This window comes from Panulirus ornatus, chromosome 49, assembly GCF_036320965.1.
Source record: "Panulirus ornatus isolate Po-2019 chromosome 49, ASM3632096v1, whole genome shotgun sequence".
NCBI classification, from domain to species: Eukaryota; Metazoa; Arthropoda; class Malacostraca; order Decapoda; family Palinuridae; genus Panulirus; species Panulirus ornatus.
In genome coordinates, this window is record NC_092272.1 from 3935553 (window position 1) to 3963483 (window position 27931).

At 39.5% G+C, this 27931-nt stretch overlaps 1 protein-coding gene across 2 annotated transcripts in view; it reads right to left on the bottom strand.

The window, feature by feature from the left end:
* The window catches only part of LOC139764325 (sushi, von Willebrand factor type A, EGF and pentraxin domain-containing protein 1-like), a 99611-nt gene that overhangs the window by 3720 nt on the left and 67960 nt on the right, over positions 1-27931 (bottom strand). The window contains exons 33-49 of one of the 2 annotated variants that reach the window (XM_071690832.1): positions 27507-27711; positions 26173-26371; positions 20837-24237; positions 19816-19927; positions 19368-19553; positions 17293-17446; positions 14989-15138; positions 14170-14399; positions 12870-13062; positions 11811-12030; positions 10801-11011; positions 9101-9251; positions 8804-8977; positions 6500-6682; positions 4689-4787; positions 3927-4097; positions 822-917 (exon numbers count right to left, since the gene is read on the bottom strand). In XM_071690832.1, the coding sequence (XP_071546933.1) occupies positions 822-917; positions 3927-4097; positions 4689-4787; positions 6500-6682; positions 8804-8977; positions 9101-9251; positions 10801-11011; positions 11811-12030; positions 12870-13062; positions 14170-14399; positions 14989-15138; positions 17293-17446; positions 19368-19553; positions 19816-19927; positions 20837-24237; positions 26173-26371; positions 27507-27711 (6135 nt within the window). The remainder of the gene's footprint in view (positions 1-821; positions 918-3926; positions 4098-4688; positions 4788-6499; positions 6683-8803; positions 8978-9100; positions 9252-10800; positions 11012-11810; positions 12031-12869; positions 13063-14169; positions 14400-14988; positions 15139-17292; positions 17447-19367; positions 19554-19815; positions 19928-20836; positions 24238-26172; positions 26372-27506; positions 27712-27931) is intronic. The other variant, XM_071690833.1, reaches the window with a different exon arrangement.

Genomic DNA, 27931 nt, shown 5'->3' on the forward strand with positions numbered 1-27931 from the left:
TCGTTAATATTGAAAGTCCGTTAAATAGAATGTAACCTATGAGCCATTTTTTTTAATACAGTATACAGTTCACACGGTTTCATGTAATTCCTCTATCACTTGATGCCATTTTTGAATTGTAAGGATTGCAAAATTATTTAATGCTTAGTCACAATTCTCTGTATACAACCTGACAGCATGATATGTGGTGTTTGAGATTTTTTAATTTTGATTTTTTTTAATTATTTACGTATTATTATTTGCCTCGTCCATTAAATCCGTTATATCAGGGTCTATTAAGGGTTTACTGTAATAGATTCATGATTTTCTATTTTTTCACTTTAAAACGTGTTCCTTTAGTCTGCTTATCTTTGGGGTTTTTTTTAATCTTTAACTCGCTATATGAAGACTAATTGGAGGTATTAGGGACTCGCATAGCTAACAGTAATATGGTAACAATGTTAGAATTAATTCAATGAAAGTTCATGTACTCTTTTTTTCTGTATTACGTGATTTATTGTCTTCCGGGTTTTGTGATTATGCCACCTAAGTTCAACAAATTTTCAGTTTTATCAGATACTTTGTCAGGAGTAGATGGGAAGTCATCTTGAAAAAGCTGTAAGATATACTAATTAGGAAAGCGTAATTTACAATGCGAGTACGTTAGCAGCAAGCACTCGCACAGCGCACAGCAAAACTGCAAGAAAATTGCAATAACAAGATCTCTGTCATCCATAGTCTTGTTATCTAGAGAAAAAAAAATATTGTAGTAGAAAGGTCAATCAAGTTATCCGGATTATTGGGTAACAAACACTTCAGTCAGTAGTAAATGGATGACTCACGCGTCTGGCAGCGGGCACCAACAAAGCCAAGGAGGCATCGGCACTTGTACGGCGCTACACAGGTCCCACCGTTTAGACATGATGCAACACACACAGCTGTATGTGGCAAGAAGGCCATTGGGTTTACACCACCATCTCTATTTTTAATGAAATCAGAAATATCTCATTCAATAGCAGTATGAGCATTGTTCCTTAATGTCTTACTTTGGGTCCTGGAAGCATCGTGAAACCATTTTTAAAAAGGGATAATCTTGTTAATTCCACTTACCTGCAAACTCATGATCATAACCAGTTATCCTCAAACCTGAAACTTTCCATAAGTAACCACCTCACTTGCCTGGACACCTTTCTTAAGGATGAATTGCTTCCAGGAGCAGGGAGATGTTCGACTTCTGTGGAGTGAGAAGTTCTCTAAGCAAACTATACCCCCAAAGTTGACTTTTCTTATGCGATGTAACTTCGAGCAGATGGAGCGGTGTAGTGGTTAGCATTGCCAACTGTAATGCACTCACAGACCTCCTAGGGTTGAGCACACCGGTTCAAATCCCGGTTGCAGAAGTCATTGCACAGTCAACCCGGCCTAAATTCTTCCCTATGGGGTGTCAGTAAATTGGGTACCTGGCTTTGGATAGCACAAGGGAACAGACAAAAGATGGCCCAACCCACCCACATACAAGTGTATATACATAAACGCCCACACACGCACATATACATACCTATACATTTCAACGTATACATACACAGACATATACATATATACACATGTACATATTCATACATGCTGCCCTCATCCATTCCTGCCATGCAAAAAATGGCACCACCTCCCCTCGTGTGCATGGGAGGTAGCACTAGGAAAAGACAACAAAGGCCACATTCACTCACACTCAGTCTGTAGCTGTCATGTGTAATGCACCAAAACCACAGCTCCCTTTCCACATCCAGGCCCCTCAAAACTTTCCATGGTTTACCCTAGGCGCTTCACATGCCCTGGTTCATACTTGTTTGCTGTTTCTCTCGGGAGTGAGATAGCATCAGGATTTGACAAAGAAAGAACAAAATTCCTCAAATTCCTACGTCTGTTCTCTAGCTGTAATGTGTAATGCACCAAAATCACAGGCTTCACAGGCCTTTTCAGGGTTTCCCTTGGCTGCTTCATATAACTTGCTTCAATCTAATGACAGCAAGTTGGTCACTATATGCCATATCTCTCTAATTCAATCTAGCCCATGCACACCTCTCACCATCCATTAATGCAAACTAGAAACTTTAACCCTAATCTTGTGCCACCCCTGCCCACATCGCCATATGTATATCACTAAAAAGCATTACTCCTTCATTTGGTTCATCAGCAGTCAGTGGTACCAGATGGTGATCTTCAGGTTGATGTTCAGGTTTGGCGTTATGCTTCTCATTAATACTAGTGAAGGTTTATACAGACTGGATAGCATTGTCATAGGCAAAATTTGTAAACAGTTCCCTTTCCTGTCCACATGATAAAATTTTATGACAGGCATGATGCCAGACCCAAACACCACTAACTGGTAATGCTTGTTTACCTGTGGCATCTTAGCTACATCTCTTCCTTGTTTATCAGTTGACTGATCATTACACGAAAGTGCATTTAGGAACTTATCATGTTTCATTTTCCTCGTGATTATCACCATTTGCTAAATCACATGCACCACTGTAACCTTTTGTAATGTATATGGATGAAGGCAGCGAGTATGAATATGTATATATATATATATATATATATATATATATATATATATGTCTGTGTATGTATATGTTGAAATGTATATGTATGTATTTGTGCGTGTGTGGGCGTTTATGTATATACATGTGTATGTGGGTGGGTTGGGCCATTCCTCGTCTGTTTCCTTGCTCTACCTCGCTAACGCGGGAGACAGCGATTAAGTGAAATAGATAGATGAATTTTATATATATGTATATATATATATATATATATATATATATATATATATATATATATATATATATATATATATATACACAGGTACATGCTTCCTTCCTGTATCAGGAGTCCCTTCTGTCTTTATGAGGCTTTTGCATTGCTTGAGAAGTCGGCAAAGTCCACAGTTTGGAATCACAGTTCATAAAGTGTAGCAATGTGTGCAGGGAATTTAAGTAGTAAGTGCTGTGCCTTTGTTATGGTAGCTGCACTGTGGTCATGATGAGATTTAGGATACATAAATACAGTACAGCATTTTCTTCAAGCCATATCAATTATTATTCTCCAATTTGATTCTGCTGTCATTGTTCATAGGGTGAGATATGTCTTCTCTAATCTTCACAGTAGCCATCACTCTACTTCATATTGTAACAGTGCTTTCAACATCACTGCTCCTAGGAAATATGATTTGTCATCTCACACTATCTATCCATTAATCCAATCTGTTTTCCATATAACATCTGTATTCTTTCCTGTGCTTGTAAATACACACTTTCTGAAGATTTAATGAACTCAAGTTAATTGAGCTCCCTCCCAACAAATATTCTTCTCTTGGATATGATTTGCAGCTTCAAATGTAAAACACATACACTTCTCTTGCCCAGTTTTATCATCTCATGGTAAACAGGTCAAGCTGATGTGTAGCACTGCCGACTGGTGTTGCTACTTCATTGCATATCTTCCATGCAGAAAAGGGAAAACTGCCACATTCAAATGAATGGAAAAGTTTTCTCTGAACAATAGTTACATTTAGGTAAGCCAGTAACAAGTATGTCTATGTAGGTTATACTTTGGCTAATTGAAACTGGCAGTGAAATTTTCCTTTAACACAACTGTACATTTAATGATGTATGAACTAACTTTATACATAACATTACTCAAAAGTGGCTTCTGAATCCATTTGGTTATCTCATATGGTTATTCACATGGACACAATGATTGGTACTTCAAAGAATGCCTCTAACTGATAATATTGGTATTATCAAGACATCTCCAAGGACTTGGTGTGCACACCTTGCATGACTCAATGACATGCTGAGAGATTACCAGATTAAGAAACAAAATTTCTACAAAGCCTGGTGTACGTTGACTACCTGAGAAATAAAGATATATTTGTGAAGGGTAAACTTTACCATGTTGACAATGGTCCCCGACGTAGCCTGGAGGGCAGGTGCACGCATTTTTACTTAGACAGACACCACCATTGAGGCATCGGCGGCCACACTGGCCCACACATGCAGGTATCCCTGACCATGAGCCATCTGCCGTACATGTTAGTACTCCTGATCCGTTTGCCACCTTACCTATAGGAGTGGATATTAATGACTGATTATGAAAAGTACAAAATGTTTAAAAGTTAAAGGAAAGATTAAGAAATGGAGTTGACTAGTTTGGTAGCAAGTGCATATCATTTTTTGTCTGTGGTTAAGCAGTAGAAGCTGCTCATGAAAATTTTTACGTTTGTGTTCTTGTGATAAAAAGATGAAACATATTACGTATATCTGTTTTGCCACAAGCTACTATGAACATAGCAAAACATCTCCAAATGTTATAATATCTGTGAAAGATAATCCTGGAAAGGATTGGTATTGCTTCATAAAGAATTATGGCATGGTTCCTCGAGTATCATTTATATATAAAATAGTATGAAAAAATCATTAAGTTTACAAATGATTGTAAGGATTCCAAGATGCTGGTAGGGAAAGTGGTCACAATGATAGGTGAATCCTTATTAGAATACCAGACTGCTGGGAGGTGGATGATCCAAGTTAAACATAACTGTCACATTGATCACGGAATTGTTTAAGAACAAAGTAAAACTACTTACATTTTCATTTTTGCCTACTCTTGTAAAGAATGTGGTAAGGGCAGTATAGTGCCCCTGAGGGACTGACCTGGCGGACAGTGGTAGACAACCTTGTCCTTGTAGTAGAAGGATCGGCCCAGCACCACTGCTCCATCCCTGTTGATCTTAGGTCGGCCACATGATATTTCTGTTCGTTCAGAATTGGTCAGTTTATTAAGTAACCTTATATGACTAGTATTGTCATGTGCTTTTTGAATTATTAAGACATATATGGAAAATTCATTTTATGGCAACTTGCCCTAGTAGAAGGTAGAGATGCAGTTTATTTTCTTTAGCATTATACATTAGTCAGAGACACACACACGCCCTCTAAAAGGTTTTGACCCATACAAGGCTCATGGTCTAAAAGAAATTTCACTATAGATACCAGAGATTTGTGTAGGAATGCAAGATAATCCTACTGAAATACTTTTCAAGTTGTCACATGAGAGAGGCAAAGTCATTGGAATGGAAGAGGGCAAATGTCATCTGTGTATAAGAAAGGTGACTGGAACAGACAATCAACTTTAGAAAGGTCTAACTAATGAGTGTAGTTGAGAGCAAGAGATAAGGAAAAGTTAGCACTATTGATAGTCTGGAGTTGTGGGAATGTGTGAAAGAGTATAGGAAAGTGAGTCCCAGACTGATGTGGGTGAAATGAAAGTGGGATGCAAGAGATAGGTACTTATTAGTGCTTATGCATCTGGTCTTGAGAAAGGAGATAAGTGGCAATTGTTTGGAGGACAGCTGAGAGAGTATGTCAGCAGTTTTGATGCTAGAGATTGGATATGTGTGATGGATGATTTAGATGTAAGAGTGAATAATGTGGCAATTGAGGGTATAACTGGGGACATGGGGTATTCAGTGAGATGAATATGAATGGTGAACAGCTTGTAGAGTTGTATACTGAAAAAGAGACTTACATAAGGATATGTAAGTGAGTAGGAAAGATGATAAGAGGGCATTATTGGATTATACTAAATGATAGACATGCACAAGAGACTCTTTGATGTGACTGTATTGTTTCCTGCATGGTAAGTTAGTGCCAGGAATTAAAGTAGAATGCCCCTATTTGCTCACATTCTCTCTAGCTGTCACATACAATGCACCACTGCTTCATATTCCCTGGTAAAACTCATTGATGGCACATCATCCTCTGTATTTAGCTCTATCCTTTGCACATTCAGACCTTGATGACTCAAAACCTCTTTCATTCCTCCTTTCCATCTCCAATTTGGTTCCCCCTTCTCTTTATCCTCTCAGCATTTTCATCAGCCTCACCTGACTCATCTTTTCCATACATCCAAATCATTTTAGCACACCCTCACCAACAATACTCTTCTTACCACCAAAACTTTCTCGTATTTTATCAACTTTCCATATTCCACATATTCTCCTTAAGCATTTAATTTCCAACACATCCACCCTTTTGTGTACTCTTATATCTGTGGCCCACACCTGGCACCCATAAAGTGCCATTGAGACTACTGTAACATTAAACATAACCAACTAGCCCCTCACAGACAGTGACCTCTCTTTCACATATTCCTTGGTGCACCCATGACCTCACTCATCCTATGCCTTACCTCAACTCCCATGGTTCCATCTACTGTTCTGTTCACTCCCAGGTATCTAAAACACTCCACTTCCTTTAGGTTCTCTCCATTCAACTTACTGCAGCCAACTTGTCTTTCCCCAGCTAAACTTGATACCCTTACTTTAATCACATTAACTCTCATTCTTCTCCTCGCACTTTCTCATGCTTAGACACCAGCTTCTGCATATTTGCACTAAAGCCTGCCACAAGACTTGAACCATATGACAGACAGATACAGTAGCAAAATACCAAGATAGACATACTAGCACACTGCCCCCGGACACGTGACCAGGACCCTGTCTCCAGGCAAGTAGTGCTGAGGTCTCCACGCATGAGGTATCCTTCCTGGCAGCGGTACTGGATGCGGTCTTGGAATGCCCAGAGACTACTGCGAACTGGCTGCTGCATGGCATTGGGAGGGAGTGGTGGAAGACTGCAGATCATAGCTGTAAGAGATATGCAGTTGCTTGTATGTACTCAGTGGTTAATGTAGGAGAAATGATTCGGTCTTGATATGAGGTGTATCCGAATATGTGTTTGTGACCAGACACCTCTTTATGCATATTTATGTTTTCGCAGTTGAATATGACTAAGTACTGAAACTTGAAACTGTGATTGCATAGGCTGATACCCCTTTACTTTAATGCCATTATATGTATTTATGATTTGTTGTTTATGTTGTACACACACATACTCACTCACAGACATACTGAGTTACAGGGAAATGCTAGAGGCATGGGGAGAGATCAATAGAGCAACTAGGAATGACTTGCAGGTAGTTGGGTGAGGCTGGGTATACCAGCTGAAGGACATGCATGTAATGCTGTGCTCTTATTGATTGTAATGTGATGCAGGCCATGTCATTCTAGGGCTGTGTTCTGTATGTTGAATTTTGGTTGTTGTTGTTTCATAATTAGTGCTTCAGTGATGTGTAAGCATCTTGTGTCTTGCTCATGGCATAGTATCCTTGAAATTTTTATATGCAACAATTATTTCTCGTGAGGGTATTGTTGTGCTTCTTGGTGACATGTAGTTTGAAAAAAGATATAATAAAGCTGCAAACCAAATGAAATAGTGCTCCCAGAACAATCACTGGTTTCTTAGCAACTATAAATACTCATAATTTTCGAAGTGAAACAAAGATCCTTCCAGTACAATCAACATGTTTGCCTCTCACTTCTATACATCAGCATAGCAACCACTCTTTGAGTAACCACCAACTCCTTGAATAAAAAGCTTACCCTTGCCTCACACTTTAGTAACCTCTACCCACATCTAGATCCCCATTCCTAACAAATAGTTCATTGACATGACCCTCCCTAGACATACACCCAGAAAATGAGTCTCACTGTCCCAATTACGCTCTGGACATCACCCACCATTATAACACTTCAAACAGCATTTCAACACATCCTACAATCCTTCATGCCTACGATGCAGCTACCACAAAGAAGACATTGAGCACATACTTCTCAATTACCCTGCTCTTTCAGTGCATAGATACGCACACAACAACTCAACACTGTATGACGTGTGGACCTGACTGATGGATGTGGCCAGCTTACTGAGTGCTGCAGGAGGCTCATAAGAAGAGATGCAACTCCTGTGGGGCAGGGTAGTTCCAGGAATGAATGAAGGCAAGCAAGTAAGAACAAAGTACATGTGTATGTATGTAATGTCTGTGTATGTGTATGTATATGGTGATATGTATATGAGCATATGTGGGCATTTATGTATATATATATATATATATGTGTATATGAGTGGATGGACCATTTTTTTGTCAGTTTCCCGGTGCTACCTTGATGATGCAGGAAACAGTGATGATGGATGATAAATATTATTGATATATTTATCATACTTGATTGCTGTTTCCTTCATCAGTGAGGTAGTGCCAGGAAACAGACGAAGAATGGCCCATCCACATATATATACATTAGTCTCTTTTGGAAAAATTAAGATGGGAGGGGAGGATTTATCATAATTATTATCATTATTGCACACCTGTGTTCTTTCAATGTAATCCCAGCTCTGCTTGTTTGGCATCCAATGCTTTTCAGCAACATTATAGACCCCACTCATCCAAGCCATTGAATGTCCAACCACCTACTCGCATGTAGAAACTAGATTTTACCCTTTTCATTCCAGCAACTAATACTCACAATTCCCCCTTCCCCTACTACTGCAACAATGACAAAACACACTCATGCTGCAGTGACTCAGCAAGAACCCGATAAAGGCTCTCTCCCAATCCAGCATTAAACCACACTGAGCAGAGTTTTGTTATAAAAGTAATAGTTTTGCTATCTTAGCAAAGTTGGGTCAGAAACAAACAATGGCATTAGTTAATTAATCCTGTTCTCACATATAATATATTTGTGTTAGTGCAATTCCATTTTACAATTTGTATGTTATAGGAATATAGTTTAACATTCATATTGTCCTGTCTCAACCTTGTATATATTTACAATGTCTATTTCTATGTGTGTGTTAAGGAAATCATGAATCATGTTAAAGGTTTGAAAATACTGTGCTGCCACATATTCAAGGCAACTTAAGTGACTTACGCTCGCAGCGAGGTGTAGCAGAAGACCACCTGCCTGTGTCCTCACACAGAACCTGCACCTCACCCCTCAAGACATGGCCCCGTTCACAGGCAAACTTAACCCTGTCCCCGTACAGGGTTCCCACACCCATGGCAAAGCCGTTCTGTGGTGCCTTGATTTCTCCACAATCTTTCCCTGTTAGAATAACAATAATGATATAAATATGAAATGAACTGAAATGAAATATCAAAAGAAATTACAAATACTTCTTCAAGTGTTTGCACCAAACAGACAATCTGTGTGAAGATCAATACAAACTGTGACACTGGGGAAGATTGCCGCTCCAGGTAGCGTTAGAAGTGCAGACCCTAGAGTCATTGCCGAAGAGCTGGTAACCTTTGTCACAGTGGTATAGCACCTCCGAGCCCAGGTTTGTGAAGAGGGACTCCACATGCCCATGGCTAGGAGCCTGGTAACATCATGAAAGTCATTATTTTCAAAATATATATGCATGTATTTTTTTATGCATGTTTTCCATTTTCCAAGTTAGTGGGGTAGTTTCAAAAATGGACAGGCCTCATTCATTTATGTCCATTTTCTGGTTGTCATGTGTAATGCACTGAAACCACAGGCGCCCTATCCACAACCAGGCCTTACTGACTTATCCATTGTTTCCTCTAGCAGCTTCGTATGCCCTGGTTCAGTCAACCCTTGTATCAACCCTTGTATACCACATTGCTCTAATTCACTCTCTCCTGTGCATGCCTTTAACACCCCTATATCATCAGGCTCTGAACATTCAACGTCTTTTTCTTTCCATATTCAGTATGGACTTCCCCTTCTCCTTGTTCCCTTCACATTTCTGACACATATATCCCCTCTGCCAACCTCCTTACTCATTCTCTCCTTATGTTCAAACCAATTCAGCTCACACTTTCCAGCTCTCTCAACCACACTTTTCTAATTACCACGACTCTCTCTTCTATTTTATTACTTGCTAGATCAAACAATGTCACATCACATATTATCTTCAAGCATTTAATTTTCAAATTACCACGACTCTCTCTTCTATTTTATTACTTGCTAGATCAAACAATGTCACATCACATATTATCTTCAAGCATTTAATTTTCAAAACATCCACCTTCCACAAATTCTCATCTGTAGCCCACACTTTGCATCTGCACAACATTGTTGGGACTGCTATAGCTTCAAACATAGCTGTTTTTGCCCTCCAGATAACTATTTCTCTTTCTACACATTCCAGGGCATATTAAATGTCATGGGTAAACCATGGAAAGGTGTGTGGTGCCTCGATGTGGTTTTGATGCATTACACATGACAGCTAAACACTGAGAGTGAACGAATGTGGCCCTTTTTGTCAGTTTTCCTGGCGCTACCTTGCTGAAGCAGGGGGTAGTGATGTTGTTTTCTGTGGAGCAGGGTTGTGCCAGGAATAGACGAAGGCAAACAAGTATGGGTATGTACATGTATATACATATATGTCTGTGTATGTGTATGTATATAAGGATACGTTGATATGTATATGTACTGTATATATATATACCTCACAGGGGGGATGCTATTTCATGTGTGGTGGGGTGGCGACGGCCTTGGATGAAGGCAGCAAGTATGAATGTGTACATGTGTACATATGTATATGTCTGTGTATATATAAGTATGTATACGTTGAAATGTATAGGTATGTATATGAGTGTGTGTGTGTGGGCGTTTATGCATATAGATGTGTATGTGGGTGGGTTGGGCCATTCTTTTGTCTGTTTCCTTGCACTACCTTGCTAATGTGGGAGACGGCGATTAAGTATAATAAAAGAATAAATATCTTAATACAAATAAATATAGTTATGAACAAGAAATGTGATCATATAACATTATCAAGCTTACAGGATAGGAAAGCTGAAACAAGGATGGTATATCATAACACATTACTTATTTGAAAAATTTTCATGCATCAGTGAATCATGAAAATATGAGGCAAGTGTGTCAGAAAGACTGACCTCTGGACTGCCACAGTCTACAGGCTGACAGGTTGGTAATCCGCCCTTCCAGGTCGCGTCTATGTCACATTCCACAGATGGGTTACCAACTAGCATATAGCCATACATACAAGAGTAGTTTGCCACACTGCCTAGGCTGAAGTGCTTGGCAGTGATCTTGCCAAAAGGAGGCACCTCTGGCTCATAGCAGTTGACGGGTTCACATTTTGTGCTAGGTGGTTGAAAACAATAGAGTTACTTGTGTTTTTCCTGCTCACCACAAAGCATTGCAATGTACTGTTCTTTATCTATTCTTGTCTAGAGTAAAAACCTTATTTTATTTAGTTATTGTGGATATGTTTTTGTTTAATTTTGCATCATAACCACAGTTAAGAGAGCTAAGTTACAGGTAAAGTCTTTAAATTCACCATCCTTGGGAGAGGGAAGAGAGGTGACTTGATCATAACCTTCAAGTTTTAAAATAGGTCATTGCAATGTGGGGATGGAGCAATCAGAGGATATAACATGATTTTAAGCAAGTAACTTCTTCAATAAAAGTGAAGAACTTTTGGAGCGTAAGAGTGATGGTTGAATAGAATGAAATGACTAAGACATGATTGATGAAAATAGTATGCATAGATTTTAGAAGTTGTAGGATAGTAGAGAATGTATGAGTCCCCAATTGTAAAACTCCCTCTCCATTTAAACACACAAGTTTTTTTGCCTCCTCCCTGTCTGCCTCCATCAAAGTCACCTGATGAAAAGTAAGAAAAATAATTTTTCGTCACTATAGAGAACTTTGATATTTTAGCAAAAAATACAAAATTATCTGACCCTAACTCTCACTTGATGGACAAATGTGTTAACAGCTCCATATGAGGGGTTGTATGTCTCTGTTTTATGATGACATTACTTCATGTGGATCCTCAAATTCAAATTCTGGAAGCCCTTAATGTGTTAAGAACCCTTCACTAATCTGATCAAAAGATAGATAAACAAATCTTGGAAATTTAACCAAGCTTTTGACTTACTTGACCTCCAGCCACCGTCCAAAACTGCAGAGGACTGAGGTGTTCCCCTGTAAGTTGTAACCAGGCTGACACGAGAAGGTAGCTATCTGGGGATGTGCTGCATCATCTTTTACTACCAGGCCATTTGCCAGGGCTGGGGTATCTTCACACAACATCTCCAGGCAGACGTGATCATCCCCAACCCACTCTCCATTGGCCTCACACACCTGGTACTCTCCCCCTGGTGGGTGGTGTGACCAAGCCTCAGAAAACACGAACAAGATGCTAAACTTTTGCTTTCCAATTTTGTTTATTGTGCACTAGAGCTGTTTTAAGCAATGCTTGAGGTTTTTTTGGTATACTTTTTTCACTACAGTTATGATGTTAACAGGTATAACTGGGACATCAGTGCTCTGCGTACAGAGCACTGGGATGGGAAGAGAACCATATGGAAACCAGAAGAATTTGTAGCAAATTACTTTCATTTAACATTGCAACTTTTACATGTAATGGTACAGAAGCTAGTTACTATATGTTACAGTTTCAAGTATGATTTTAGCTGTTGTGGTATTGATGAAAATAGGGACTGTATGTTCTATCTCCAATTATGATGATGATGTTTTAAAACAGAATATGAGAGCAAAGTTTCTGCAGAATCAAGAATAATGACATGATGTCATAGAAACAAATAGAATTTCAGCTATATGCTATAGTACTGTATAAAATGGGACCCCTTTTATTGTACTGACTATAGTAGCTACTATTATGTCATGGTATTGAATACAGTGGCAGGAAAAGTGTACAGCTCCTGAATCTGATGACACCTATGCTGTAGGGCTGGCTGGATGAGCATCTGAGATTTTAAAATTGTAAATTATTTTTCCATACAGGATGGTATTTATGAGCATTAACTTTACCAGTGAAGCATATCCCTCTAGGAGTCTTTTATGCAAAGAACCAAATACACCAACACAAGATACATGTGACATCCACATGACTCCTTCTCAATGAGAAATACGTTAATATACTGCATTACCCCTGAGGACAATGTAACTATCATTATTGAGCTCCCCTTCCTACCTTGCAGCTGATAACCATCCGTGCAAGAGTAAGAAGCAGTAGCACCAAAGCCATGAGGATTGTTGTGGTCTGGGGTGATAATGCGGATCAGAGAGTGCAGTGTGGGCTTAGGAGGACCACATGACACAGGCACACAGCTAGGTGGCTCTGAACTCCAATCACCACTAGCCTCACAGGTGAGAATGCTCATCCCCTATGAGGGATATTTTTGACACCAGTAATGGAAAGGAAATTAGAAACAAACTGATCAAAGAAAATACATATTGAAAAGATCAGTTCCATGCATGAATTGAAACACAATTTTGAGCAATATAAGAAAATCAGTGTAAAACAATTCTACAGTGCTGTTTATATCTTTTCAAACACTACTATTCAAATCCATAATTTTATAACTACCATTCAAATCCATAATTTCATCATTATGTTACATAAAAGAGATTCAAAGATTTATCTGGTGATGTACATACTGAGGTTACATGGTAACTGCAAGGGTTACATTACTGGAAAACCTTGTGATTGGCAACAAACAATTGGCGAATTAACAAGGCCTACAGAAAATAGGAACTTGCCCTAAGTGCTAAAATAAACAAAGATTTAAAGTCAGTATGTGATACCTCAGAAACGTATCAATTGTACAAAAGTAATTAGAAATGATGCTCAAAGATGTACAGAAGGGTAAGAAAGAAATTATACTGTATAAAATGATGTTGGCCTCTGTACATCCTCAAAGCAGCCAGCCAGCTAAGCTGGGTTAAAGGTAGCCTTGTTTTTCTTTATGGTTCACACTCTTGACTCATTAGTGCTAAAATGCCTCCACTTTTTGCACTGAAAACCTGACTTTCTTTACCTTCCTTAGGGTAGCAAAAACTTGTATAACTAGCTTTATGCTTAAGGACAAAAAGCAGAAATAAGTTGAAATATGAGAGGTTTGAATTGCATTAAGATCACTTATGGAGTTTCTCACTCAGCAAGTCAGTATTTTAGGATGATGCAGCCAGAGTGTTCATGATGTGTTTACCTCACTCATGTATCACTGTGTGCATCTTCATATCAGTTGGTTAAATGGTATACATTATCCTAACCAAGTATAAAGTTGATGATGCTGCAGTAAGCAAGGAATCTTTCTCTAGACAATGTGTTCTAATTAAAAGTTTCAAGATCCTAAGGATCTTGAATGATTGAGAAAAAGGTTCCTGATATGTTTAGAAGCATTTCTAACAGTACCTAAAGTGTGCTGGACTTAAAGATTTTAAAACTAAAACTTTAAACAAAAAAAAAAAAGCTGCAATTGTATTTTCACCTCAAGGATGTATCCCTCCCTGCAGGAGTAGTTGGCTGTGGCTCCATAGAGAAAGTCAACATTTTCGATCTGTGCATAGTCAGGCAGCTCTGGAGGACCGCATGAAACCCGCTTACAGCGAGGTGGGGCACTGGACCATTGGCCTTCTTCCGTGCATGTGGCTGACACCGCACCCTCGGCCTGGAAGCCTTCATTACACACCCAGGACACCTTGTCATCTATACGATATGCTGTGCAAAGGGAAAGATCAGTCCCATGAGCAGCAGTATTATTGTTTTTTCTTAACTAAAAGGCAAAAAACTGAAGGAAAACACTGCACTGTAAGATGAAAAAACTGAAGGAAAACACTGCACTGTAAGATGATGTTAAACAGGACTGGAAGAATACAGTACAGTAATGTTTATACCTCAGGATAAGCCAATTTCAAAGACATCTTTGGTGGGTGGACTTAATTTTTTTTTTGTATTTGATCACAAATAACAAAACAAATGTACATATTTGTTGTTAAGTCATGAAATATGTCATTTTGCAGATGTATTTTGTTCTCTCTAATTAGTACATGTTGTATACATATACAGTACATTCCTTTGGGCTAGACTTTCCTGTTTTCTTATTTCACTAGTTGGGTGAAATCTTTTTATTTGGGTAAATGCTCATCTAGTTAACATGGGTGAAGGCTTAATTTAGCTAAAACATATTTCTGTACTAATCCTCTACCAAACCAAAACACACATCATCATTTCAAGCGGTATTTTTAAGGAACATTAAGATAAACATAGAAATGCACGTAAAAAAACATACAAAACACCAGAAACTTACATTTTTCAAGCATTCTGTCCAATTTTTCTGGTCCTTCGTTCTTTATTTTCTTCCCATGCTTCTTGCCCTTCTTTTTATGCCCAGGACCTCGCCACAGCTGAATGAACTCAGCCTCTTCTTCTGCCTCGGGAGATGAGTCCTCTTCCTCTTCTGCAAGAACAAGACTGATATGATCCAAGGGAGTTTTCCTTCCTGATGATATAAGAATGAATGTATATTTTTATAATTGCATGCCATTTCTTGCATTAGTGAGATACTGCCAGGGTCAGACAAAGACCTAACTTATTTGTATACTTTCTTTAGCTGTCATATCCACAACCAGGCCTTGCAGACCTTTCCATGGTTTTTCCTGGCTGCTTCATATGCTATATACACTGATTACTGCTTCCCAAAATTTCTCTCATCCCCACCCATTATCATATATATACACTTTTTTCTTCTATTTTTTTTTTTCTTTCATACTATTTGCCATTTCCCACATTAGTGAGGTAGAATTAAGAACAGAGGACTGAGTCTTTGAGGGAAATCCTCACTTGGCCTCCTCCTCTGTTCCTTCTTTTGGAAAATTACAAACGAGAGAGGAGGATTTCCAGACAGCTTGGTGACCCTGGTATACCACATCATTTCAGTTAACTCTATTCCTTGCATGCCTTTCACCCTCCTGTATGTTCAGGCCCAGATTGCTCAAAATCTTTTTCACTTCATCCTGTCACCTCCAATTTGGTCTCCCACTTCTTGCTCCCTCCACCTCAGACACATATATCCTTTTTGTCAATCTTTCTTCACTCATTCTCTCCATATGTCCTGACCATTTCACCACACCCTCTTCAGCTATCTCAAACACACTTTTTATAACCACACATCTCTTACCCTTTCATTACTTACTCGATCAAACCACCTCACACCTCATATTGTCTACAAACATTTCATTTCCAACACATCCACCCTCCTCCATACAACCCTATCCATAGCCCATGCCTCGCAACCACATAACATTGTTGGAGCTACTATTCCTTCAAACATATATATTGGAGAGAAGGTGAGAAACAGGATGTATTTAGGAAAACTGGTGTTGGTATGTCCAGGAGAAATGTGTAATATGTGGAAGGTGGGAGGTGGGTAGAGATTAACAGGAAAATGAAAAGTTGCTAGTGAAAGAGAGGAGAGGTTTTTGGGTAGTACTTACAAGGAAGGAGTGCAAGTGATTTGGAAATGTACCAGAGAAGGAGGCTAAGAGGAAGGTGTAGGGGTTGAAAGAGAAGGAAAATGAGAATTGGGGTGAGCAAGTCTCGGTAAACTTAAGGGAGATTATGATGTTTTGGAAGGAGGTTTGTAGACTGAGTAACAGAAAAAATTGGGAACAGTTGTGAAGGGGGAAAGTGGTAACAGGTATCGATGAGGTGGAGTGAGAATTCTGATTGATTTTTTAATGTGTATATTGATAGGCTGGGAGATGTAGGGTGTTTGTGTTGGGAAGGTAAGCAAAGTGAGAAAGTTGGAGAGTGGTTTGATGAAGAGGGATTAAGTGGTGTATACCTAGCTTAAGATGAAGTGTGGCTAGTGGATGGTATTGCAGATGAATTTCTTAAGAAAGGGGGTAACTGGTTTGTTTGTATTTTCAGTATTTGAATCTTGGGAGAGGTGCCTGAGGATTGGTGGAATTTATGTATAGTGCCACTGTGTAGCGGCAATGGGGACAAACATGAGTGTCCATACTACAGAGTCATAAGTCTGTTAAGTGTACCAGGTCTGTTGTATGGGAGAGTGGTGATTGAAAGGGCAAAAGCATGTACAGACCATCAGATTGGGGAGGAACAATGTTGTTTCAAGTGATAGAAGATATGTGGATCAGGTAGCCTGTTCCAGTAGTCCTGGAGTGATAGCTCTAGGTTCACTTAGTTTTACCAGTGGTTCAAAGGGTTCCAAACCCATTATGAAAAAGTTGGGTTGATACTTGTAAAGATTTAAAGGATTCGTTAACCTTAGTTGTACTGTATCGATTACTGAAAATTAAAAACTCATGAGTGGCTCTTTGCATTTTCAGCAAAGATACAGCTGCTAAAAGTATTAAAGATGCTGACATTAAAATAATCTTTATAATTCTGCACAGTTGCTCAAAAAAATGGAAATATCAATGGACTGTGATGATAAATTATAGTGTAATAAACTAATATAAATTGATTTATTAGGAAACAAATAATAGACATTGAAATGTGGAAAAAATTGAAATCACTTGAAGGGTTGGAGAAATTATGAAACTTATTTCTGAACTGTCTAATTTGCTACGAGGAAAGATGAACTAACCATTTTGGAGAAGGGATCCATGTGCAGGGGCAAGTGGAGGAGAGCAGAAAATGGGGTCACATAGAGGGGCATCATTGCTCCAGCGGCCAGACTGCTTACAGGTGCTCCATTCTGCCCCATTGACTTGGTGCCCACGTTCACATGTGAATGTTACCTAGTGGGACAGTTCAGTGGTAATTAGCTTACTGGTGACACTTGGATATCACATTCACACACATGCACACATCCAGAAAAGAATTTGACCACTCCATATGTTTACAGTGATAACAGTGAAGGAACAATCAGGATGGTACATGAATCAGTAAAACATGTGCCTCTCATAGATGGTTCAGTAACGATGATGGAGGTTTCAACCATAGACAGATGGGGATTTTAGATTTTCTTGGTGACACAAGAGTCGTGGAAGCCTAAGTTCTGAAAGTGTATATAGGAAAATTACCTATACTAGCATGTCAGTGAACAAACTAGGATTTAATAGACTTAACACCATCATTACTAGACCATATCTTCATATATAGTAGCATGGATGTTAAGAATAACGTGTTAGATACCAAATGGAAGAGTGATCATGTAATACACAGAGCCCTAACATTTCCATACTAACACACGCTGGGAAATGGAGTTCTGCTGCCAGAAACATGGGTATCTCTAGTCCCAAATAGAGAGGGATGGTTGAGAAAGAGGGAGAAGTGGTTTAGTAAAGGATGTCAAATGCTAAGGGAGCTTTAAGATATTCTATGACAAAGCTATGAGCAGTGCTTCAGCCAGCTTGCATTTTTAAGATATTTAAGAGCAGGGAACAATCATAGCAGGATGAGAAAGGAGGAACAAAGAAACTTTGAAAAGAATATTGTGAACAAAGCAGGAGAAAATATGAAACTCTTCCATAAATTCTTCAGGAGTGAATTGTTAGTTACAGAACACCTAATGAGGCTAAGGGTTTCAGAGAGGTGTTGCTGATGAAGTAAGAATTTTGTGAGGAATCAAAGTTCAAATGTTTTTTTATTTTTATAGTGGAAGATAGTATATCCCAACACCAGTAGATGTAATGGTGTTTAAAGAACACTGTAATACTGAGGAAAGACATTAGCAGTGTTAAAGGGTCCTGGCCCAAACAAGTCTCAGTACTGATGAAATTTCATCATATTCTCTGAAAATGTGTAAAGATACACCTGATGAATCACCTGAAATGCTGTTCAAGATGTTCTTGGAGAAAGGCAAATTACCAAAGTAAAGGTAAATGACAAACTTTATACCAGTCTGTAAGAAAGACCATATGTCCATGATGGGATTCAATGGTCTATTGCTAATTGAATTCATAAGCATACTAGGCCACATGGAAAATTGCTGCCACAGGTTTGTGAACACACCTTTTGCGAACATAGCCTTATCTATTGATTATTACCAATGAATGCCGTATTGAAGGATGTATTCCCATTGCCCATCCTGAGGAGTATCTTTGAATTTGATATCCATACTCCATCCTGAGGATTACATTTGATTTTGATTGTTAGTTTTGCTCCTTCACCAATGAACAAGATGGCAATATTTTTCCAGGATCTCCTTCATTCTGTGCTTGTATATGTCAGTGGTATCTACATGACAATAAGAAAAAAGTGTATCATTTTTGTCACCTTCACAGACCTCTACTGTATCGGCTACATTGTTTGTGTGGGCGCCTAAAAAGAAATGATATTCATCATGGGTGGGGTTCCTTTGTGCAGGATTCTTCTAAATGACCTCAGAAAATTGAACTTCCAGTTTTTTATCCAGTGCATCATTTAAAGCCAGAAAATTGTCTTCCATCATTAAAGACAACAAAGGCTTACATTTGAAGGGCTTTGCACTTCTCCACACTACTTAAAAAGGATGGTCTCCCCAACTAGAGGAAGAGGGAATGGTTCAGGGTACTTAAAAACCACACTGCTTCTTTCTGACACACCTAGCAAGCTTTTCTCAGCTCAGTATGACAGTGCTTTAATTCTGTTGAAAGCAGTAGCGGCAGGATCCATTTATTGTGACATACAAAGGAGAATGTTCACTAATGATTTAATTCAATATGAGAGCATTGTAACCTGGGAGCCATAGACAGTGTGGGAGCCCTGGATGACAATGTTGTCTCCTGTAGGTGGTGGACCACAATCCACCTGGATACATTTGGGTATGGCCACATCCCATTTACCCTCGCTGATGCAGTTGAGGGTTGGTGAGCCCTCCATACGGTAACCCTCCATACATGTGTACCGCACCGTCCCTCCAACCTGCAGAAAGAGTTACATTCAGTGATTGGCAGTATGGGATGTAAAGAAAAGTGGCAAACTTCCTTTGATGGTTAAGCATATTATATCATGCATTGTTGAGAGATAAGATTCATTAAGTCTAAAGACATTGGAATTTCAACCCCATTTGTCACCTATAGAATTAGAGTGAGGAATGGTAGGAAAGTGCGTTGGATGACCTATACTTATAGCAAGAAATTGTGCTTTATGAACAGTAGAAACTCTTAAACTGAGGGTTCAATACCTTAAGGCTGTTGATTTTCCTCACACCATGGACAATCTCCTCTGGCAGGTCACAGAAAAGCTCAACACATACAGGCTGCTCCCCCGTCCAGTGTCCATTGCTCTGACATGTCCTATGAAAGATTCATGTGCACATTGGAAGGATTATTTTTAAGGCTCATAGGACGAATGCCAGCAAGTATGTTGAGGGAGAAGGTAAGGGTTTCTTCTCAACTGGCTAGAAATGGTGTGGAAATGGAAGGTAGAGTTAGAGAGGAGAAAGGATAAGGAGGACATTTGGAGGAACAGAGGAAGGATTTGAAATAGAGGAAATTAAAGATGGGAATGATACCCAAGGGTAGAGGAAGGAACTAGAAGAGAGAAAAGTTGAGTATGAGAGACAAAGAAAAGTTAAGTTAGGATGTGAAACAACTGAAACTAGAAATGCCAACATTCATGAGTAAATGCAGTATGTCTACACCCCATGCTGTCACTCACTATCATGTTCACTACAGGTTAGACACCACCACCTTTATCCTCACCACACCCTCAGTAAAGCTAAATTCAATTCACCCTTGACATATGCATCTTCACCTATGATAAACACTTCTTCATTTCAACCTCATTAAATTGATTTCTGCTACACCCTCATAGAACCTAAATTCATTTCACCCTTGACAAATGCATGTTCACTTCACCCATGACAAAGGTCAAAGACTGTCTTCACTACATCCTTGAGACCACTTACCTTTGATTTGACCTGGAATGGTCAAGTCAGATGCATCTTCACAAGATTTTGGACTTTGACTTGACCCTTACATGTCATGTTAAATGCATCTTCATTTCACACTGGCCTTTGACTAAACTTTTTTGGATTAGGCCAAAAACCAGGGTTAGGATAGTAATTGTAGGAAAGATGAATAGGAAAAAGAATTTAGAGAAACTCGTAAAGAAACATTTTTCCCTCCTACAGAGGGAGACATAATCACAGATCATGAAGAAAACAAAATATGAAGAAAATGAGAGTCATCCAAGGTACTAACCTGGTTCCATCACCCTCCAGTCTGAACCCAGCATCACAGATGTAAGACAGAATGGACCTGTAGTTGATGCTCTCTCCAATGGTCTGTCCATTGTCAAGGGGTGCTGGTCTAGGACATTCAGTAATCCTGCAGAAAGGCTCTGTATCTGTCCATTCCTTAGATTCCTGACAGGTCCTGGTGAATTCGCCTACGAGCTCGTGCCCTTCATCACATTTGTAATGGATAGTGGCCCCAAAGGTGTAGTCATTACCTATGATGGAACCATGACGGATTTGGATTGGGATTGGGCATGAAATGGGATGACACTGGGGGACTGAAGCATTCCAGCCATCTTCAGTACATTCCAAAACACCAGTAGATGCCATGGCATAGCCCAGGTTACACTGGAATTCGACTACATCTCCATATTTATGCACCAACCCCTCCTTTGCTTCACCCTGGTACAGTGTTTGGAGTTTGGCAAAGATGTTTAGTTCACTTTTTGCCTTTGCTGTTGAAGGTTCTGTCTTGATTGGTAATTCCCCTAAGCTCTTCACATCCCAGCTACCATGCTCAATCTTGGGGATTTCAGAGCAAGTTATCATCTCACAAATGGGAACCTCATGTGACCATGAACCATCAGCTTGGCATATTAGCTCAGCACTGCCTTTCATAGAATAACCTTCATTACATGAGTAAAGGATGCTGCGGTTGTATTGAAACACATCTCCCACACGCACAGAGTTCAGGGCTTCAAAGGGTTCAGGACAAGTGACAGGCTGACATTGCGGGGTGTCTCCTTTCCATACTCCACTGATGTCACATGTTCGATTTGCAGTCCCTGACAGAATGTATCCAACATTACACTGGTAAACTAAAGAGGCACCAAACACACCACTTTCATCTTCCATTACTATCCTACCAAACTCAAACTGCTGAGGCTCAGGGCAAGTGATCTGTAAGCATGAGGTAGCATAGTTACTCCAGGATCCATCAGCCTGACACTCAGCTGTCCCTGCACCCAAGAGTTTAAAGCCTTCATTACATGTAAACCATACTGCATTACCATATGTATAGTCCCTGCCAGAAATGTAACCATTTGGTAATGTTCCTGGGTCCCCACAATCCACAGGCAGACACTGAACCACCTCTCCTTCCCACTCCCCAAGGGTGCTGCACATCAACAAGGTATTCTGTGTTGTAGTGTAGTAGCCTACATCACACTCATATTTGAGAATGGTGAATGCATCAAACTGCAGCTCTGTGGAGTTGTAAGTAGTGTGTGGTGGTTTAGGTGCATTTGGACAAATAACAGGTAAACAGTGAGGCATCTCCACATTCCAGTTGCCAGAAGCATCACACATAAGCTTATTCTCACCATCTATCTTGAAGCCTGGGTCACATTCAATGCTAGCATATGAGCCGAAGAAAAGACCACTAAGGCGCACCTTCCCATTGGATGGTCCTCTGGGTTTAGTGCAGTTGACAATGGCACAATAGGGAGGAGAGTCTGACCAAGTGCCATCTGCCTGGCATACTTGCAAGTTAGGTCCCTGCAGCACGTACCCTTCATTACACTCGTAGGTAATCTTATCAGTGAACTCGAAGGATGTGCCAATGTACTTTCCATTTGCTAGTGAGGGAGGAAGGCCACAACTAACTCTCTCACAAGTTGGTGCATGAGAACTCCATCTTTCATTTTCCAAACAAGTTGCTTTCTGCTTTCCATTCAGACGGTAACCTGGTGAGCACTCATACTCTACTAAAGAGCCACAGGAATTGTCATCACCAATCACACGCCCATTGGGAATGTTCGTAGGCAAGTCATCACAATATATCAAATTACACTCAGGTTCTTCCAAAGTCCATGTTCCATCGACTTGACAGTACCTGACCCGGGTGCCATTGAGCTTAAAACATTCCTTGCATTCATATTCTATTGGAGAATCCACGTACAGACTGCCTTCAAATGTAATGTAGCCATCATCAATGACCGGTGGTACATCGCAGGTGACTGCAATACACCGAGGCATAGAGCCATTCCAGTTCCCAAGGGAAGAACAATATCGATTAACACTGCCTTCCAATACAAAGCCAAAGAAACAGTTGTAAGTAGCCAGTGACCCAAATGTAGTATTTGTAGCATCCACTGTTCCATTGCCTATCTCTGGAGGTTCACCACAGTCAATCACCTGACAAGATGGTATATCTCCCAGCCATGTTTTATCTGACTGACAGAGAAGTTCATAATCTTGACTTACAAGTTTAAACCCTTCATCACAGACATACTCTGCCCTGCTGTCGACACCTGAACCATGATATATGATATGTGCATTCGGCAGTGTGTCTAAATCAGGGCAGTATTGTTCATAACAACGAGGTTCTGGTACATCCCACTCGCCCCTCTCTGAACATCGACGTCGATAAGCACCCAGCAGCTTAAACCCTGGTCGACAGTCATATTCCACTTCAGTGCCATACAAGTAGTCTACTTGCTCCACCACCTGAAAACCTTGTTCAAAACCTCCATAAGACTCTGATGTTTGTGATGTTAGATCATAATCACTTGATGACTGACCAAAAATTTGAAGTCCATGAGAAGATTGACTATAATCATCCCAACCATTTGATGGCAGACTAAAATCATCAATGCTATTTACTGACTGGCCAAAATCTTCATAGTTACTTGACACCTGACCAAAATCTTCATATTCTTTTGACACCTGGTTAGTGCTCTGTGAAAAGATGTCAAAATCTTCATAGTCATTTGATACCTGGCCAGTGCTATCTGAATAGTCATGATAAGCTTCATAATCATCATCTGATACACCAACCCTTGGAAAACTAATATCCGGGAAATCATGATCATCATCTGATATATCAACCCTTGGAAAACTAATATCTGGAAAATCATGTAGACTGCGCCTTCCTCTCAGCTCTGTTTCACTTTCTACAAAAGGAAAGATGAAAAGACCATCTGATGACTCTTCCTCTGAAGTTTGTGGGAAGATGATCAAAGAACCATCAGATGAGTCAGGGGAAGCAGGGGGCCGATTCACAACAGATACAGCACCATTCTGAAGTTTGTTGGGTACTGGGCAAGTAATAGCTCTGCACTCAGGAGTGTCACCCTGCCACGTCCCCTCTGACCCATCACTCACACAGGTGCGGGAGGCTTCACCATGCAGCTTATAGCCCAATTCACACTCGTATGTAACATTATCACCAACTCGCCAGATGTCCTTCTGCGTTATTGATGCATGTGAGGGTGCCTGAAGGTCTGGACATGGCAGTCCCTCACAGGTGGACCATGGACCATCCCATTCCCCCTCTGGACCACAAGATAGAGTCTTGGATCCCACCAAGACATAACCCACATCACACTTGTAAACAGCTTCCCTGCTTGACAGCGAGGCACGTACCTGGAAAAATGACAATGTATTCAACAGTATTATTGAGTTTTGTATCATTCAGTGATTTGCTTTAGCTTTGCTTTGCCCAAAGTATGTTATAATCTGTATCAAGCATTATATATTTTAAGTACAAGGTAATCAAAATACTGTTTTGTGCTAACGTTTTTTAGCTAAATAATGGACCTCTGATGGATGTTGTCATCAAGAGATGTTGCATAACCTTAATTTACCATGCCAATTTGATAGATATCATTGATAGATATCATTCTCATATATCATACTTGTCATATAAACCAGGATGATGATTATTATTATTATTATTATTTTTCTGCTCTCTCAACCACACTTTTTTTATTACCACACATCTCTCTTACCCTTTCATTACTTACGTGATAAACCACCTCACACCACATATTGTCCTTAAACATTTCATTTTTAACACATCCACCCTTCTCCATACAACCCTAACCATAGCCCATGCCTCGCAACCATATAATATTGTTCAAACATACCAATTTTAGCTCTCCGAAATAACGTTCTCTCCTTCCACACATTCATCGATCCCAAAACCTTCTCCTCCTCCCCCATCTTGTGACTCACTTCCGCTTCCATGGTTCCATTTGCTGCTAAGTCCACTCCCAGATATCTAAAACACTTCACTTCCTCCAATTTTTCTCCATTCAAACTTACATCCCAATCAACTTATCCCTCAACCGTACTGAACCTAATAATTAACCTTGCTCTTATTCACATTTACTCTCAACTTTCTCCTTTCACACACTTTTCCAAACTCAGTCACCAACTTCTGCAGTTTGTCCTACAAATCAGCCATCAGAGCTGTATCATTGGTGAACATCAACTGACTCACTTCCCAGGCCCTCTCATCCCCAACAGACTGCATACTCACCCCTCTCACTAAACTCTTGCATTTACTTCCCTAACCACCCCATCCATTAACAAATTAAACAGCCATGGGGACATTACACACCCCTTCCACAAACTGACCTTTTCTGGGAAGCAATCACTCTCCTCTCTTCCTACTCGTACACATGCCTTACATCAATGGTAAAACCTTTTTACTGCTTTTAGCAGCTTACCTTCCACACCATGTACTCTTAAGACCTTCCACAAGCCTATCATATGCCTTCTCCAGATCTATAAATGCTACATATAAATCCATCTGGTTTTCTAAGTATTTATTCACAGTGAAGAGGTTTATGCATAATCACCACTGGATGTAATAAATAAAACTACTCAGTTTCTTATTTTTTCTTTTCATTGGTGACTGTCCATATAAATATATATATATATATATATATATATATATATATATATATATATATATATATATATATATATATATATATATATGTATTTTTTTTTTTTTTTTTCAAACTATTCGCCATTTCCCGCGTTAGCGAGGTAGCGTTAAGAACAGAGAACTGGGCCACTGAGGGAATATCCTCACCTGGCCCCCTTCTCTGTTCTTTCTTTTGGAAAATTAAAAAAAAAAAATTGAGAGGGGAGGATTTCCAGCCCCCCGCTCCCTCCCCTTTTAGTCGCCTTCTACGACACGCAGGGAATACGTGGGAAGTATTCTTTCTCCCCTATCCCCAGGGATAATATATATATATATATATATATATATATATATATATATATATATATATATATTTTTTCCCCATACATATTCGCCATTTCCCGCATTAGCGAGGTAGCATTAAGAACAGAGGACTGAGCCTTTGAGGAAATATCCTCACTTGGCCCCCTTCTCTGTTCCTTTTTATGAGATTGAGGAAGAATTGGAAACCAAAGAAAAGGTTGTTTAATGGGGGGTAAACAAGACAGACAGCAAACAGTAAATGTGTAAAAGAAAGACAAAGCAGATGTTATGAAAACACTAGAAAAACATTTGTAAAATTAAGAGCCATATCTATGGTGTACCTTGACGCTACCATGATCCACTGGTGGTGGCTTAGAGCACTTGGATTTTATGCACTTGGGTAGTGGCCGGGACCAGGTAGAGTCCTCCTTGCAGGTGACCAAGGCATCACCCACCAGCTTGTAGCCAAAGTCACACTTGACCACCACCTGCTCCCCTGGCAAGACCAGTGGCCCTCCCTCCACATACCCATTGGTGATACTGCAGAGTAAAGGGAGAAGAGAAAATGCCTTGTAATGTTCATGGAAATTCTAGAAATATTATTATTTCTTGTATTTTTCGTAATCCCTACTTTTAAAACATTTTGGTTGTATAATGTAATTACCCTAGGGACCAGGACAGTGCACTTCTTGCGAGCTGTGATTTAGACAAAATGAAATGAACTTTAATGCAGGACTGGGATTATATCTGATGATGTGAAAACAATGTCTTATTTCACAATGTACTTCATTTTTTGAATGAAAATAATGACCAGATTTTTTTTTTTTTTTTTTTTTTTTTTTTTTTTTTTTCGCTGTCTCGAGTTTGCGAGGTAGCGCAAGGAAACAGACGAAAGAAATGGCCCAACCCACCCCCATACACATGTATATACATACGTCCACACACGCAAATATACATACCTACAGATTTACATATATATATATATATATATATATATATATATATATATATATATATATATATATATATATATATAAAAGATTTTGCTGATAACAGAACATATGTCTGAAATGCAAGTACCTTGACTGGATGAATTCCAGCTGGGCACATGTGATCAGATGTGTCTCCTGTAGATGGAGATTTAGGGCCTAGGGTTGCAAATCAAATACATTCACACAGTTGAATGATGAGTTCATATGAGATTTACCAGACACATGGTGACATATCTGCTCAGTGTGAGGATTCAACTAACATAGTATGGTCAGTGTGTGTATCATAGTAAATCTTAAATGAATATGAATTGAGAGACATTGTGGAAGAATGTTTAAAATGTTGCATGCATGGGAAGCGTGTAAGGACAGGATTAAATGGTGACTCTTTTGCCTTGGTCATCTCCTTGATGGGAGTTTGTGGAGGGAATGGGCATCAGAGATATAGATAGATGTATAGTGAAAATTATATACCCATATCATGTTTTTTTCTTTGAATTACCATTCCAAGATTTTTACATTTTTGCAGTTTTAAATTCTTTCCCCATAGTGCTTCAAGCTTTCAAGACTTTGAGTCCTTATGTTTCCTCAGGATTGTTTATAACTAATCTTCCAGTGTCCAATTCCTTTGTCAACAAAACCTTCTCTAATTCCAGTCACCTATTCCTTTTTCCTTCATTACTCACCTGGGTAACTCCCCACATGTTTCAGATTGGCAGGATGGAGGGTGGCCATCCCACTGGCCATCACCACCGCAGGTAAGGGTATTAGGACCATCCATTTGATACCCTTCTTCACACCTGAAGGAGATCTGGTTGGTAGGCATGTAGTTCCCCAGCAATGACATAACCTCTCCATGAGGCCCTGCTGAGAGGTCTGGGCACTTGATTACTGCAGGAGGGAAAGAAGCTAATATAAGGCACAGTGTACTGGACAGCATGTGAGCATTAACATCTAAGTCATCTGCAAAGCTAGAAAAATGACAGATATACAAGATCCATGATCATGATTTATCTTATCCTGATTGTGTAAAGTGCATGGAAAAAGAGCAAATGTAGTACCAGAAATATTCTCAAAAAAACATAGTAAAATTAATAAATTTATTAACGAC